This window comes from Danaus plexippus, chromosome 31 (genome assembly GCF_018135715.1).
Source record: "Danaus plexippus chromosome 31, MEX_DaPlex, whole genome shotgun sequence".
Lineage (NCBI taxonomy): Eukaryota > Metazoa > Arthropoda > Insecta > Lepidoptera > Nymphalidae > Danaus > Danaus plexippus.
In genome coordinates, this window is record NC_083558.1 from 1,647,791 (window position 1) to 1,665,361 (window position 17,571).

A 17,571-nucleotide genomic window follows, 5' to 3' on the forward strand; every position below is an offset into this window, starting at 1 on the left:
AAACGTCGGGATTATGTAGTTTTTAAATAATAAAATCCGCGTAGTAAATCCGAATAATACTAGTTTCATTCTTGGTTATCTCTTTCTCTGTATCTTTTCTTTTAATTTCCTTACTCAATATACCCTCTTTGATTTGCAAGATAAGGATATAGTAATGTATATGTAAAAAATCCCATCATTAGAGGCGAAACCATTAATTTTGTTGGGACTTATTTATTTTTCTATTTTACCAGAGCATAGTATGGATATCTAAAGAGACGGAACCTCTTACCATTCAATGGATTCACCGTGCGGTTGCCGGGTCCATCGCATTGCAGGGTGAGGAGCTTCACTGGTGCCTCGGACTTGCGACCCAGGTGTAGGTTTTAGGGGGCTATCTAACGCTTTAATCGTGACCTCCACCGTCCCAACTCTTTTCATGACCAAATTTGAAACATACCTATTAGGCCTGCCTTCGAAGTACGTTCCAAGAATGAATTGATATTAGTTCTGGACAGGCCCAAGTCGTTTAGTAGGTTGTAGAGAGATTTAGCCGTTATACTTTTCGCTCCCACTTATACCGCGTACAAATCCACGACGAACCTATTTCTAGTGAGTTCGTTAGTGAGCTCGTAATATTTACTGACCTTGATGGTATGGTCTTTGGGGATGTTGGTTTCCCAAGGAACCGTAAGCTCTATCATCACAACGCGCTTTAAAATTCGCGAATACATAAATATGTCTGGACTGGAGGCCGACGCACAAATATCCTCGGGGATTTTGTATTGAAGCCGCTTTAAGGATAGAGTAAGGCTTGATATTTAATTTTATAGCCCTAGTGCCTTCTCTCAGAAAACCTACTGATCGCTCGTTTGTGGTTATTCCCCTTAGCGCTCTGGCTACCGAAGGACTAACCGCGTCACGTATGATTTCCAGAACCCTATCGTGACGACGCGAGTACTGACCGCTATCCAGGAGTACCCTACATCCCACCAGCAAATGCTGCCTTCCCACAGATTCTGCAAGTTTTTTCGGTACCTTTACCCCATCTTACTAAATTACTTTTATCTGGGAGTCATTTGGAACGCATTGGGATAAAATTTTAGCAATACTGGCGCCATTATTTATCTCTAATTCACATGTAAATTCAATCTTCGTATTGACAAAATGAAGGTGGAAAAGAAAAGCAAATGTTTTATTATAATGTCACGATGTGGCAAGTGTAAACTATCACATCACATAGTTTTGGGTGATAGTGTTACGAACATAAACATAGTCAGTAACTTTCACGTTAAAATTTAACTAATGTTATAGGAAAATGTACGAACAGGAAATGAAAAATAGTTTGGAATGTTTTTTATTTAAAACAATTGATTTTATTTTGTGCATATACAAACTTTATCAATACATTTATTTGCTTCACATGACGACTAAACTGGAGCAAATGATTTTGTTATCAATTCATCCGAATAACTGCCGACGGATACAATATTGTTTTGTTATAGTCTTTAGCGATTGGTCTTAAACCATCATTTCCTTGTTCAGAACTCATATAACAATATTCTTTATTAAAAATTTCTTCATAAACCTATGTGTAATGGATAGCAAACACACAGCTCCTTCTAGACCGGTTTCAATTTCTCCGAACCCTCCTCGTGTACGACGATCCTCTGAGCGGCCACTATATGATGGACCCTCCGTCTGTGTGTGTATAATGACGCGCTCTGTCTGAACGTCCGACCACAAACATCACAGGACAGCGGTCTCTCGCCTGTATGGATTAGTTCGTGTTCCCGGAGACACTTATTGTCCTGTTTTATGACAATAAAGTTACCTAAATAACACATCATGTGACGTGACGTGACGTCACATGACATTCCGTTGATATAACATTATGACAGATACTTGCATTCATTAATACTATGAAACTGCTGTATTTTAAATACATTTGTAAAGAGAATTAACCTATGTATTAATTTCAATATTTTAAATAATTAAACAACCCACTATTTCCATCGATTTTATAATTCAGTAATTTAGTAACAGACATACAAACCTTTACAGTTTATACATATATACTAACCCGGAATGTCTTCCCGCACGTCTGACATATCTTGTCCTTGTCGTTCTCTTTGATCCCGTGATGCGCTCGTTTGACGTGGCGGGTTATGCACCTGCGGGTCGCTAGGGCCTGAAGTATATTATCATATTTTCATATTTTATTATTTCCTCTCATTCACTTTATATGTAACTGTATAAGTAAATGTACAATAATTATCTTCTAAACCTTAGCTTTGCTAATATTTTGTTTAAATTGCCCGTGTAATTTCTATCTGAAATTATTCTTAATAATTAAATATGTCATTAGTTATTGTGTTCATGTGTTTTATAAAGTAAACTATTTACGATTACCTTGTCGCATATGGGACATTTGTGCAGGGTCCTGCCCATGTGTTGGTAGTTGACGTGATCTCGTAACTCGCCACGGGATCTGTATCCTTTCTTGCATTCAGGACATTTGTATCTAAAACGTATTACCTTCTTGCAATTCTATGACAATTATAATAATTATAAATATTCTAATAATAAGAGTTTGGAAGAAGCTAGTCTAGATGCAGAAAATAATCAAGTATAGGAGCGCAGATCGATATTATATTCCTTATAACATTAAATGTACATTGCATTGGAACCCAGAGGCCAGACGGAACGAGAACTAGCCAGAGACTTTCGCTTTTTCCTATAAATATCTATAGTCCACTTGAAGGTATGTACATCGTCATGTTAGCCCGTCTGCTATACTATTATACCTCATATATGTTGATCTAATTCAAGCCTTTCATCAAATAGTATTAGACGATATCCATATGAATAAATGGTCTTAATAAATAATAATTAATAACAGAAAAATAATATTTACTTTCATTTCAAATCACACGTATAAAAATTATAATTTTATTTACAATAAAATATATCTTATATAACATATGTTAACATTAAGAAAAAATTACAATTGTATATTTAGACGACATTATAATTAAGTTTGTAGTATGATTATTTTACGTGATTAGGATTTGGAGATTGGGCTTCTGAATTGATTTGATAATCGGTAGAAAAGGCAAGATTTAGGAGCAACATGCGGATGAGGAGGAGGAATAGGTTATAGTCCAGCTTGTTTCAGTCAACCGTCTAATGTTAGTCTCTTTTTTTTTTACTCTTTTTTTTGTGCACCCCGGATCTGTCAGCGACAGGGCAATGTTAGTCTTCCTTAACCAACCATAGATTCTAAGGTCCCTGGTCTATCAAATTCTAGTACATGAGCTACAGTAATATATACTTATATAGTTTTCGCCTCTAAGACCAAAAACACAAGATTTTTGCAATAAAAAATACATACTTCAAGACGTCTCCAACGGCGTGTGATTTGGCATACTTGAGGTGATTCTCGTACGAGGCCCTTGATATGAAGCGTTTATCACACGCGACACACACATGGGTCTGTCTGTGAGTGTGTGTGTGAGCGTGGGCTTTGATCAGGTCCTGGCGGATGAGCTTCCCACACGTGGGACACTGCTCCCTGGGCAGTGGCGAGGAATGTACCCTGAAACATCATGAATATTCTAATAAAAAAGAATATCTACCTACCATACGAGTACCTCAATTTAATTGATATTTAAGAAGAAAGTTGAATCAGGACGGGATACCATTTACCGTCTTTCAAATCATATATATATGTGTCTGACCTCTCGTGCCTGGTCAGCGTGTTCCTGAAGGCGAACCTCTTCCCGCAGGAGCCGCACTTGAAGCCGTCTCTGTGACACTTCTGTGTGTGTTTGTATCTTTTGTTTTTGTTCCTGGAAAATGTGTTTTCTATCAACATCTTCAGCAGTTATCTCAGGAATTTGCTGATGGTGAACAACGTAGAGATCGAATGGGATTGGATGGGATGGGATGGGATTTTTTTTTTTGGTGTCGAATTGATATATCCTGATGAAGTCCCTCCTTCCTAAGGTCGAATCCGACTGTCAGACTCCAACTGACTAAAAACTAACCAGTGTTCCTCATGTACTCGTGTGTCAGAGGGGTAGGTGTCGTCGAAGATTCCGTCGGTACCCACAGGTATTGGCCCATCAGATGGTCAAAAGGGGCCCCGTCACCCGGCAGCGAGACTCAACTATGAGACGGGTGGAACACGACGCCGCTTTGAGATTATCGAACGACAAGATGGCTCGGGTCTGATCCACAGGACGCGCCCTACGGTATACAGAATTCGGCCACTCTACTATACCCAGTGCGTCTGTTGAAGCATCTGGCGTTCACCCCCTCGCCCCCCTCCGCGGATGGGATGGGACTGGACGGGACGGGACAGAATATGTAAAAGCTAGAGTTATAACAAAATAAGAGCATTTCAATAAAATTTATATTGAATAGTATTACTTACTCGAACCATTTGTCGCACTCTGTACATAGAAACCCCCCCGTCTGTTTGTCCGATGTCTTAGACTCATTTGGTTTCCTTCTTACCTGTGATACATGTAGTAATTTTATTTTCATTCATTCAAATATTAACAAGCTTAATTTTGTATCTATCGGATCAACTATCTAATTGCTTGAAGTTACATGAAAATCGGTCCAGCTTTTAGAAATTGCTGTATAGAGGTTAGTGGACATGATTAATCTGAAATATCATTTCATACCTTTTTGTATTCAACATCAACACCATGCTCGTTCCTCAGATGTGTATTCATTGTGACAATTTTGTATGCAACGAACCGACAGATATCACATACATGTTTTGTATAGTGACTCTGTTCGTGCTGTTTAAAACCCCTTCGTTTCACGTACACTTTACATATGCCGCACTGGATATGATTCGGTCTCTGTAATTTAAGATGTTTAAGGGTAACTCTCTCTATATATAATTATTCCCAGGTTCAATTTACCCCGGAACTAATTTGATGGACTTACAAGACTGGTTTTGGTCTTGGAATATAAGAAAAAATATATCTCAGGAAATATTCTAAGTTACTTATGTCAAATAAAATTCTAAAGCATATTTTATGAATATTAATAATATTTAGTGTGTCAGTGCTTTTTGCTTGCCTGTACATGTAATTTCAAGTTGTGTCGCTCCAAACATTTATAGTCCTTGAAAACTCTCACACAAGATTCACATTTGCTTGAACTGTTCATGTAAAATTCATTTTCTTTCTGTTTTTTCATACTCTCCAACATTTCCTCTTCTGTCATTTCATATTTGGAACATCCAGACCCAACATGTTTATTGTCTGTATTATTTTCTATACAGCCAATGTTAATATTGTTCGGAGGAGGTTGTATATCTTTACAATTATTTAAATATAAATCTGCTAGCGGTATATCATCTGTGTCACTTTCAGTCTTCAAGAAACTGATGTCAGGACCACAGTCTATAAAATTTTCTGGCATTGATATATTTTCTATAATAAAATTGTATTTATCCTGATGGAAATACTGTAATTTTGATAGACTGTGGAAATTTTTCTGTAATATGATTAAGATATATATATATATATGAATGGAGAATTTTTATTTAAACAACAATATATTTCTTCAATAACCCAAAACAAACAAAAAATATCTAAGTTTCATAATTACAGTATTTTATGTTATAATTGTTATGTGGTTGTTGCATATACATACATACTTACATATATATATATACAATATTTATTTTTTACATATATATTAGAATAAAATATTGTGGTACATAAATCTATTTAATTTCATATAAATAACATTATAACATATTGAAAAATAAGTTAAGAAAATGTAATAGAAAAATATATGACTACAAAATATATATCCACAGAATATACTAAGAGATTTTTAATCTGTTAACTCACAACATCTCTTCCGTCTGTCAGCTCGGACAGTTGTTTCTGGGCGAGGCTTACTTGTTTGCGGAATTGTTGCAGTCTATATATAACAGCCTTACACTCCCAACATATTGATAAAAGTGATGCTCTCTTGTTGAATATTTCCTGTCCATACAAATAAATACTACACTTTTTCTAGATATACATCAGTTGTTTGTCTTTACTAGCAGTATATTAAATGTGTTTTGACTTAAATACGAATAAAATTTAGGTATTATTTTAAGACCAGCAAGTAACAGATAAAATATTGTATATACGAACAACCACTGCATCTGATATGTAATGTAATACTTTGAATGTATGTCAAAATTAAATTATAACTATGTACAATTATATTTCTCTTATTGGAATATATTTTTAATTTGAAAAGAGAAAAGAAGAATTAAGAAAATAACTGAATTATTCAAACAAAATATATATAACAGTGTGCATTTATTAACAATTTTTTTTATTTTAAAATACAAGCGTATCCTCACTTCGAAAACTTCGCAGTTGTATGAAAGTAGGAAGAATAAACTATTTACACCATCCTCGACTCGGCACAGTTTCGTGAGCTTTCTATCAACACTCAAACATGCACAACATATTGTTTTTAATTTCATTTCAGTGTTTTCGTCCATTATTTACAATTTATTTGAACACGTTTGTTTACATCTGATTTGTAAACATGTTTGACATTAGCAAAATGTCAATGGAGGTTTTTTTTTTTCGTGTAGGGTGTGGACGTATACAGTCGACATTTGTGGTTTATTTGGAAAGAGCTACTTCCATGTAGAACTGGTAAAATATGTTCTTATATATTTTAACACTCTTATTTCATCTATTTATTATATTAATAAGATTTTCTTTTTACTTATAATACTTTAATTTAAAAAATCCATAAGTAAATCCTATTATTATAATGTGTTACAACTTTTTTAAGCAACAGAAGTAAATGATGCAGCCGCAAAGTGATAAACAATATACAATATTTCGTAGACTATCAGAACATTTCTTATAAACTTTGGTGAATTTGGAAGTGATTATTAATGAAATATAATTACTTGTTTTGTAATTCATCACCTAAGCACCACGAGGAGACACAAAAGCTTACTCTATCTACATATCTATATGAAACTCCTAAACATTATGAAAAATAATATAAGTAACGCCATCTGTAATCATAGGTTCGTCAACTTATCATTAAGTCGACACTGTTGAAGCTAGGTGGCCGTATCCAAAGTAATTATTCAACTTCGTTACATTTGAATTCCTTGTTCTCCGGAAAACATTCTTTTGCCGTATGTGTTTTTTAAGATATTGTTTTATTTTTTATTACGACTCGGCTTGTTTAATGATATCTTGATCTTCAGTGACCTGTTTTATTACTTGGGCTCCTTAGTTACAGCCCAACTTATAGTAAAACTCACAACTTATAGTAATTTTCACATTTGCAATGACATGACATTTTAGTTGGATTGATGGGAAGTGTTTTATTGGCCCCTACGCAAAAGAGAAGAGATGTTATGTATAAGTTTGTTGCCTACCGGAAGCGAATGACCGGAAATCTATCTTTTTTTCAAGGCGACTGAACGAACTTGCATTAAATATTAATGATAAGTAAATGGAATCACATACGAAGAATTTGTTTTTTTAAATATATAGTTGTATGTTCTGGTTTTCTTTATATATGGAAATAATTACAAACACTCACTGTTCGTGCACTGATAATTAATTAATCAATTAATATGTAAGCGTGTTAATCGTTTATTCAAATAAAGAAAACCAATAAAAGTACTTTAATTACTAAATATTTCAGAACTGAATACAGCGCCATCTATTGGTTTATCAAGGAAGCAAGATTGCACGAGCGCGCCATCTATAATCAGGGGTCCAGTACTAAACTTTCTATATATATGTATGTAAGTGGCTGTTCTAGTTAATATTGTATTATGTGTGTAAAAATATGGCTAAAAGAAGTAAATCTTTACTGATAATGAAACTAAGCTTTTGATGAGACCTCACCAGCTAGCCTGTGTCAGTAAACAATGACTTAGACAACATTAACTTAACTCATACACATAAAATGAAAATGAAACAAAAGTTTTTTTATTGTACACATGTTATTATGTATAATCATTAATTTCTCTTGTACGAGTGCGCGTGGAAGCGTCTCTTCCTGGCGGGCGGGGGGTTGAGGCCGGCGTGGGCCTGGGCCGCCACTAGCATCGCGAGCTGACACTGAGCCTGCGGATCGATGTAAATATTGTTAGAGTCACTGCTAACAAACATGCACACAGTCACTCGTCTCACTGTATGTATGTCTTGTCATAAAACGTTCCACCGTACCTCCTGGTGCATCTCCTTAGCCATGCTGTACACGCTGTGCGAGCTGCTGTTATAAAGGAGGGCGTTGGACAGCATCAGAAGAACGTCACGCTGGAACTCCGCTGTTGTTCTAGAGAAAACGACAAACATACATACATATATATATATATACACATTCTCTGAGACCAGTACTCGGGGCCTTGTATATATTGTTGTTAAAGCACACATCCTTACCGTATGTTTCCCGAGTCGATGTTCCTGCGTATGGTGGTGAGGTCCATTGGCCTCTTGACCACCACACTGTACCCTGGCGCCTCCTCGTCGGTTATCGGTCTCAGGAACAGGGAAGCGTATTTGTGTGCGCACAGCCTGAAGGTATAAACATATCAGACTATATTTTCAATGTAACGTACAGTTCAGCGTGAGTAACGTACAGTTTAGCGTGCGAAACGTACAGTTCAGCGTGAGTAACGTATATGTTTGAAATAATACAAATTTGTGGCATAATAACCTACACACCTGCTGTACACCAGCATGACGCTTTTCCTCCACAACCTGTGCTGCCGCTCGGCGTCGCTCGCTGACGGAGACTCCGGAGCGCTCTCCGAACCTGAACAGGCTGGTATAAATAATTATGTTATATGAAGTATTATCATATAAAAAGCTCTTTATTTTTGACATTTATTTCAAAGCTTTTGAATATAAATTTTTCAGTAGGTATATATTTTTTTATATTTTTGTATACTATCTAATATTTAATTGTTTGTTAGCTTACTTCTCGAATCTGATTTCTTTTTCCTTGAATAGTCTCTTTTCTTCTTTCCGTCTCTGTCCTCTTCTCTACTCAACTGCAATGATTATTGATACATTTTTAATATAAGCACATTCAGTCATTGTAATCACTTCCTACTGAACTTCTCACCAGGAGCTGTCCCTACTTCAGTATATATATATAGGGAACACACATTTTATTATAACCGGACCTTTAAATTTCTGAACGCATCAAATGTGATGTTAAGTACATTTTTTTTTCTATCTGCGACGCGGGAAAGTAGTTGTCGACGCGACTTGTGAGTGTTTTTGTAAATTAAATTTATGTTGTTCAAGGTGTTCGTATTATTTTGTGAGTAAGTTAGTTTTGTTTAAACAAGTGATCGGTGATTTGTTTTCTTTTCAAATAACAAATAGTTAAAACTCTCTATGACAACTATATGTTTTAATGGTTTTGTTAAAAACCTAAATATATATATATGTATTATATTTTTTGCTGCACCATTAGTGATGGAGCTCACCTCCATCGGCGTGTCGTCGTCGGTCTCCGTGTGCGTGTCCTCCTCGACAGTTTCCGACTTAATTTCATCCTGATATTCCTCTTTCAGCATCTCCTTCAGCGGTATTGAGTCCTGGGAACAGAAGAATCGTCAGATGTTTTTATCTCCTGTCTTAAGAAGTCGTTTTTATAAATATAAAATAAGAATATATGCCTTTACACTTATTTATATGACGAAATGATTGGGAATAATATTGAAGCTCTCTATATATATATATATATATATATATTTAAAACTAGCAAAAATATTTAAAAAATATTTTCATATATATTATATTATCATCAGCCACCTCATCGTCTTCTTTCTTTATATCTTCAGCGTCCTTCTTGATATCTTCTGGAACTTCTGGCACGTCTTCTGCTTTAATATCTTCTCCTTGTGCTTCTGGAACCGGTTCCTGTGGTGGTTCTTCAGCGGCTATAAAAGAATAGGAACCACATTTAGAATAGCTATATTTTCACTAACTATTAAATAAGTTTTGTAAGGAATATACTAAATATTCGGAAGTATACCGAATACCCGAATAATCGGCGAGGTCAGCAGCCGAATAGCCGAATATGACGCGAATGTATTCGGCCAGATCTTAGCGCCAAAATCCGTACAGGCGTTTCTCCTAATGCACTCACCCAGAAGAATCTACTCAACAAAGACGTAGAAGTAGACCATTCTTCTTATATTACAGATGATGTACTTGTCTATGCACCAAGGAGTAATCAAATGCTTGACAAGCCAAAATTTCTATGACGACAACAATCCAGCCGGTATAAATTTATCACGTCAGTTTAAAGTCTTTGTATTATCTATGGAGATTATTCTATACTCCTACCTTCTACTTCCGGTTTAACTTCTTCCGGTGGCAGTGGTATGTCCTGTGGATCTGGTATACTGTCGGGTATCGATTGCTCGACCGGTTGCTCGACTGGTTGCTCGACTGGTTGCTCGACCGGTTGCTCGACTGGTTCCTCAACCGCTTGCTCGACCGGTTGCTCAACAGGTTCAATCGTAGGTTCAGCTGTGGCCGCTTCCGCAGCACTTTCGTTAGCATTATCTTCTTGTGTTTGCCTGTAATGTGTATTGTACCGAATTTTATTTTATGGGAAATAATGTCTGTATGTCTGTCGTAACACAAACACCGCTAAACCGATTTTGATATAATTTTCATTCCATTATAGATATTCATAAAATATATATATACATATAGTCTAAATATGCTTTAAAGTAATAATGAAAATTGATGTGGAAAGAAGAATATATATATATATAACTATATACATACGTAGGCTTGTCTTCTAAATCTTCTGTGTTATCTTCTTCCATTCTGTCATCTGGATTGACTTCTGGTTCTTTGACCTCCTCCTTCTTAATGGAAAGGTACGTTTAAATTTTATTTTTCATCAGAATATACATTAACATATTATTCTATACTAAATGAATTTTCAATTAGAATCCGTCTAACACGTATAGGATGGATTTGTATCCGCGACTTCTGGAACATCTCGTTGCGGTTGATTTACGAACTGAGCTATCGTGCCTTGATCCGAGTCAGTGAAATAAGCATTATATATATACTAGTTTGTGCCCGCGACTTCGTCCGCGTAAATTTCAGAATTAGTTATATATAACTTTTATCCGTGACTTCGTCCGCATTGGATAGTTTTTTGTATAGTATGAAAAACCCTGAGCTGTACTTTTTGTACGTATGTTTGAATTGTGCCGAGATGGGATGAGGCCATACTATGGTTAGGTTAGGTTAATACATTTTAAGAAGAAGATAGGTTACTGCAATACATTTTTATATACGATGTTTTTTGTTTTTCCCTCCTCGGCCAGAAAAGTAATTTTTCCCATGGGAATGCGTAATTTTCCCGGGCTCAAAAGTAGCCTATGTCCTCTCTCGGGTATCAAAATATCTCAATACCAAATTTCGTGCAAATTGTTTCAGTAGTTTAGGCGTGATTGAGTAACAAACAGACAGACAGAGTTACTTTCGCATTTATAATATTAGTATATATATGAACCCACAGGCACAATAATATAATCCCAGTCACATCAACATTTGATCTGCCGTGTCTGCTTGAGTCGGCACTTCAAAAGGAAGAAATCTGTCACCTCTTTGTGATATTATAAAAATATATTTTTACATACATTACAGGAAAAAAATCTATATCTATATAAAGATTGAGTGTGCGTTTGTTTTTATACATATATGTATATATAGTATGTACACCGACATAGCAATTTCTGTCCGTCTGTTTGTTCCGGGTTATCTCTGAAATGGCTGGACCGATTTTGACGGGACTTTAACTGGCAGGCGGCTGATGTAACGAGGAGTAACTTCGGCTACTTTTTATCCGGATCCCGAAATTAAACCGTTATCAGAGCGAATGGCAGGCGGTGCGCATGCGGCGCTTAAAAATTTTTCAATGTTTTTTTTGTTTTCCGCAGCCGGAGTCGCGGACAACAGCTAGTCGCTAAATAAATACCTTCTGTTCATCTTGTATAACTTTTATTTCCGGCGTAGGGAACTTGACTTCCGGGAAGCTGATCTTGACTTCCTCTTTCTCCGGCTCCTCTTGTTTCTCTTCTATCACTTCCGGTTGGGTTTCCTCCGGCTGCAATTGAGTGCAAAATAATAATAAAATATACGAACAGTATCTATTTAAAAACTTTAATTTCATCGCAATCTGTTCAGTAATTTTCTATGACTGACTAAAACACACATCCATAACAACATGTACTAATAGTGTAATATAATCTATTAGTTTATATATTCGCATAAACTTACTAATGGCGTCTCTGTTCGCGGCTCTTCCTTTTGGCTCTCCTGTACTGACGTTTCCTCCTGTAATATTAAAATATACATATATATATATATATATCATTTTTTACGTTTTATTGTCCTTTGGAGACTATATTTTTTTATTTTAAAAACTTTTTAGGCAAAATATTAATTTCTTACACAATTCATACTAAAACGATTAAATTACTGTGTGTACTAGTTTTGTACGCGACTTCATCTGGATGGACTTCGGTAGTGGATTAGAGAAATAAATGTGCATGTGAGCCGAGCGACAGCGACATCTATCGCATGTCGCGTTACTTCACACTATACACCCGTCATGAAGTGTTCCCGGGGCTACACGGACTGAAGATACATTATATACTATGTGCTATTATAATGTGCGAGTTATATCATTGTAAAGTTACATCAAAATCAATTCAGTAGTTTTCGCACGCAAGTCTAACACAAATCTCACATCGAACACTCGAGAACAACGGAACAGGGTTCCGACCTGCGTGCACTCATCGCGTCACGGACTGAGCTGGTGTGTCCTAGGGACAATGTAGTAAATACATTTCCTATATAAATGTAAAATTTTCTTATTCTATATAATATATATATATACATATATATACATATATATATATATTCTTAGTAACCTTATAGTCCATAGCAACGGGTGCCTCTGTGTTCTCAACATCAACGGGCTCAGCTTCCGCACCTTTCTTCGACTTCTCCAGCACCCTGGTTAATATTTATAGGTAAAACATCTTCATATAAAACAGCATGTATCCGGAGTTATTGTGATCTCCATTTTAGTTGCTATACATGAAAAGCATCATCAAAATTTGTTCAGACACAGATGTGTTAGACCAAGATAATTCTAGAAGGTTAATGAAGAATTTCATTGACTGTCTTACACGTGTTGAGTTACTGATGAGGTAAAGATAAAGATATAGCAAAGATAAAAGATTAATTACACCACAGATTATCATTAACTTTTTGATTAGTTTAAACATTAGTGATATTCGATAGTATGAAGTGAATTCTCAAACGCAGAACCTATTTATGCGTAGTTGGCTAGCTCACCGCACGTTAGCCTTGTGCATGCTGGTCACGGGTGGGATGTGGATGTCTATGTCTCGGAAGGCATAGACGTCTTCAGCTTTTATCTCAATGTCATCTATATCTACCGCCGGGACCGCTGGGACCGCCGGGACCGCCGGGCCCGCAGGCTGGGAATTAGCTGTAACAGTACATACATACTTACAATCGTGATTTACTCCCTCCATAGTTCAGGTTATAATTTTAACTAGTAGATATATTTTATAATTTAACTTAAAGATAGATTTGATAGTTCTTATACGTAAAAACTGCTAAATTAATTCTGATTTAACTCTCCAGTAATATAGGACAGACACCAGAACGACATACATAACAGAGATTCAGAAATTTCCTGTGTCCGAACACATGCAAAACAGTTGCATTTCAACAGACCAGAGATGGCGCTAGTTGGTTAATTTATTTTTACACTAGATGGCGCTGTTATACTATAAATTTCTCTCATCTGACAGCGAGCGAGGTCGCGGGCGGTTACTAGTGTTGTTTTACAACTGTACCTTTCAGCTGGTGTTCTATCTGAACCAGCTGGCTCTTGATGTGTTCGATAGCGGCATGTTTGTTATCATGAGGCAGTTCCAACAGCAGGGAGAGTGTCGGCGCACCAGCTGATGGGGACACCGTGTCTGGAACATATTAGACAGAGATAGAGATATATATGTTTATCTTTTTAATATCTCGCTCAACTTATTAATTACTTACTTATTATAAATGACTTTTATAACTAATTATATATATATGAAGGCGTGGTATTGACAATATTCGTACTCGTATCGGGATAGTGGCTTATTTGACAAAATAACTGAGAGCTACATGCCGGAGTGTGTGGGTTCGGACAAGTCATGTCTATCTTACACACATACGATCTTGGATTACATCAAGCGTGCTAATTCTAGTTTCCGAGCTAGTTTTCTAACATACATACCCACAACACTAGCCGGATGTGGTATGTGCTGGGGCGTTGTGACCACGGGCGAGGACTTGAGGAGTGACGTCAGCAGAGGCGAAGACGGGGGCGCGGGGCTAGCTGGAAATGTTACATATATTATATGTATATATGTTGATGTATGTGAAATAATATTTACACGGGACTAGGTCATTGTTGACAACCACCTGGAAGAGAATCTTAAATTTTAAAGAATCTTTCTCTTAGTAAATTTATTTCTTATTATTCAACTCTTCCTACTCATTCCTTCAGCCAGACCACCCGCCTAGCGCTATCTCTCTCGCACACTAACTCCCTCAATCTCTCTGTCTCTCTCACCCTATCTTCCACCTCCCTCTAACCCGTTCATGTCTCACCAGCCGGTGACGTGGTCTGCGGCCTCCACGTCCTCTCTGCCCTGGCCCGTCTCTCCTCTCTTTCCTTCAGCCAGGCAGCCCGCCTAGCGCTGTCTCTTTCCCTCGCTCGCTTGGCGCTCTCTATACCAGCCCACAACTCCTGGATCCTTTCATCCGGAGTCGAGTTGTTGCGCACTTCGTTAATTTCGTTCTGGAACAAGCGTTCATAAGCCAAATGACGCTAACTTAAAAAAAAATGTTAATGCTGCCAGTAAGATGTGTATGAAGATTTTAAATTGTTTTAAATGAATATAGACAAGCAATCTGAGAGCTAAGTTGAACCAAAAGGGACCCCAACTGCTATGATTTGGACCATTATTATTTGTAAAATAAGTCATATTTACACATTATTTTCTTTTCTTTCATTATTAATTACGCAAACTATATATCATCATCATCAGCCTATCGGAGTCCACTGCTGAGCAAAGGCCTCTTCTCACATGGAGAAGGTTAGAGCATTAATCACCACGCTGGCTCAAGACGGGTTGGCAATTACAAACTTATAATTTGAAATTATAAAAACCAGGTTTCCTCACGATGTTTTCCTTCACCGTCCGTCAGTGGTGAAGGAAAACACTTAGAAGGTACATGACTCAGAAAAATCACATTGGTACTCGCCGAGTTTGGAACCCACACCCTCACGCATGAGAGGTGGGCCTTTAACCTCCAGTCACCACAAGTAATAGAAATTATATATAGAGAATATATATGTAACTGTCAGTATCAAATAATATTTTTTTTAAATTTGATAGTTAGCTTTAAGACTTAATTATTTAGGTGTATTTGTGTAACAACTTAAATGTACATACGAGTATATATATATATGTATATATATATATATACAAAAATAAGTATGTATATATATATATATATATATACATATATACTTATTTTGTGATTTAATTTTCCATTTAAACTTAATCTATTTCTATTACAACTTATTTAAAGCAAAAATCTCTTCAGTAAATCTTTCAGGATGTACATATATATGTTTGTATGGTCATTGTTCCTTACCTTCAACTGTTCGTACTGGGAATTCATTTCCGTCAATGTGTTCTGTATTTCCTGTATACGTTGTTGCGTTAGTTGTTTTAAGATGCTCTCCTGCGGTGTTTCCACTCCGCCCTCCGAGTTTCTTTTCTTACGTTTCGGTGTCTCAACGTGCTCCAATAGGGCTCCATATTGAGCGGCGCAACTAAAATGTTAAGAGAAGTGAAATTACTCGTATTATAAACAGCGTTTTTTCCAGCTTAATTCTATAGAATCCAAAGTGGTGGAACGTGATTGTAGTGGCTTCTGATTTGTAATTTAAAATCAATGTCTGTTTTACAGAAAACAACTTTATTATAACTAAATGTAACTAAGTTTTGCAGATACTATGCATTTTATAACTACATAATCCCGATGTTTCGAGATAAAAGAGTCTTTAATCTCGTCTTCGTGATCACGGTTGCCGTGACGGAACCGAAACGTAAGGATCAGGTAGATATAAAATAATAAAAAAAACACTTAGTACCTATACGAGAAACTTGATTTCATTTAAATGAACACGCGAAAATCTTAGATACTACTACAATAAGTAACACAACACATCACTTTAACTAAAATTTTATACCTTTTTTGAGAATACCAGTCCGGCGGCCTGTTTGATTCTCCGACAGTTTTAAGAGCCCGAGAAACCGTCATCCAATTCTGATCGCCGCTCCTCACGACTGCCGACGCTAGACATAGCTGTTCCCTCACATTCCACGTGTCCAGCGGCACACGCTTTAATTGCAAACGCTCCTGTATTGAACTCATTTTCAATAATTTTACATCATAACAAAAACCGCGTCAGTCCTTGACAGCCTCAATGTTGATATGTCAAGGATAATCACACAGATTAAACAACTAGAATTCATTTTGTCTTTTTTTTTAAGAAATCATCATGGCACTTAATCGCATAATAATAAAATCGATTTACACGTGTCATATAAAAATGGCAAGTTGGAAGAATTTAGTTATATATCATGACTTAATTTCTTAAGCTTTTTGATATAGATTACTTTGTCATATTGGACTAATAATTTCTCTTACATAAATATGTCAGAAAGTCATTTATTTTGAGATTACGATTAATCGAGTAATGTATTATCTCTGATTTAAATTTTCTGTATTTATTTCATGTCTTAATTTTTATCAAAAGTCTGAGCGTTTCATCAACCAACAATTAAATAATTTTGTGGAAAAACACAGTCTCTTGAACCTTTTCCGAACCGATTTCTGCCACGATGGTACGATTTCAGCACTATTTTGTTTAAAATAACGTGTGATATTAGAGTAGCCATGGAAAATCATCAGGTTGTCACCGAACGATTGACCATGTTTCTTATGTTAATCGATTTTAGTAACGCATTTATACAGAGGGGGCGCGGGTTCAAAACCTGGCAAGTACCAATGTGATCTTTTCCGAGTCATTTGTACTTTCTAAGAGTATTTAGACACCACTGGCTGGAACAGGCTACAGCAGGCCTTGGGGTCTAAATAGCCCCAAAAAGTGCTGGTGCAGAAGGCAAGGGGAAACCACTGCAACTATCTTCCCATGGAAGGCATCGTGTATACGGATCACTGGTACGTGACGACCAGAACAAGTCTGCAAAGACTTGCGACGATGAAATTTACTTTTAATTATCGAAAGGGCATTATCCTGAGGTTTTCCATTGTCACCAAGTCAGAATCTGAAAAGGAAATCTTTGACAAATCTAGTAAAACCTCATTAGACTCGTTTCTCAAAGGGGTTTAATAGGCGGCGGAGAAA

The 17,571-nt window shown here is 36.4% G+C and overlaps 2 protein-coding genes across 5 annotated transcripts; both read right to left on the reverse strand.

Annotated features, from left to right (window-relative positions):
- Positions 1-1,320: 1,320 nt before the first annotated feature.
- Positions 1,321-6,654, reverse strand: LOC116778480 (zinc finger protein 470-like). 2 transcript variants are annotated; one of them, XM_032672491.2, is made up of 10 exons: positions 6,371-6,616; positions 5,862-5,999; positions 5,080-5,499; positions 4,674-4,856; positions 4,418-4,500; positions 3,720-3,830; positions 3,374-3,577; positions 2,392-2,503; positions 2,063-2,170; positions 1,321-1,790 (listed from the first exon to the last, which is right to left on the reverse strand). In XM_032672491.2, exons 1-10 carry the CDS (start codon positions 6,512-6,514, stop codon positions 1,602-1,604), a joined length of 1,692 nt encoding a protein of 563 aa, XP_032528382.2. In that variant the 5' UTR covers positions 6,515-6,616; the 3' UTR covers positions 1,321-1,601. The 2 variants fall into 2 exon arrangements, with proteins under 2 accessions (XP_032528382.2, XP_061381902.1); XM_061525918.1 differs by having other exon boundaries at positions 1,675-1,813; positions 6,371-6,654.
- Positions 6,655-7,966: 1,312 nt separating this feature from the next.
- LOC116778476 (bromodomain-containing protein 8-like) lies at positions 7,967-16,639 on the reverse strand. 3 transcript variants are annotated; one of them, XM_061525871.1, is made up of 18 exons: positions 16,390-16,639; positions 15,789-15,969; positions 14,736-14,925; positions 14,359-14,460; positions 13,934-14,059; positions 13,404-13,560; positions 12,974-13,058; positions 12,318-12,374; positions 12,016-12,144; positions 10,809-10,888; positions 10,359-10,594; positions 9,822-9,949; positions 9,494-9,604; positions 8,977-9,049; positions 8,721-8,820; positions 8,436-8,570; positions 8,223-8,331; positions 7,967-8,120 (listed from the first exon to the last, which is right to left on the reverse strand). In XM_061525871.1, exons 1-18 carry the CDS (start codon positions 16,572-16,574, stop codon positions 8,013-8,015), a joined length of 2,292 nt encoding a protein of 763 aa, XP_061381855.1. In that variant the 5' UTR covers positions 16,575-16,639; the 3' UTR covers positions 7,967-8,012. The 3 variants fall into 3 exon arrangements, with proteins under 3 accessions (XP_061381855.1, XP_032528378.2, XP_032528376.2); XM_032672487.2 differs by having other exon boundaries at positions 8,721-8,811; positions 10,809-10,891; positions 16,390-16,638; XM_032672485.2 differs by having other exon boundaries at positions 10,809-10,891; positions 16,390-16,638.
- Between the last annotated feature and the right edge of the window lie 932 nt (positions 16,640-17,571).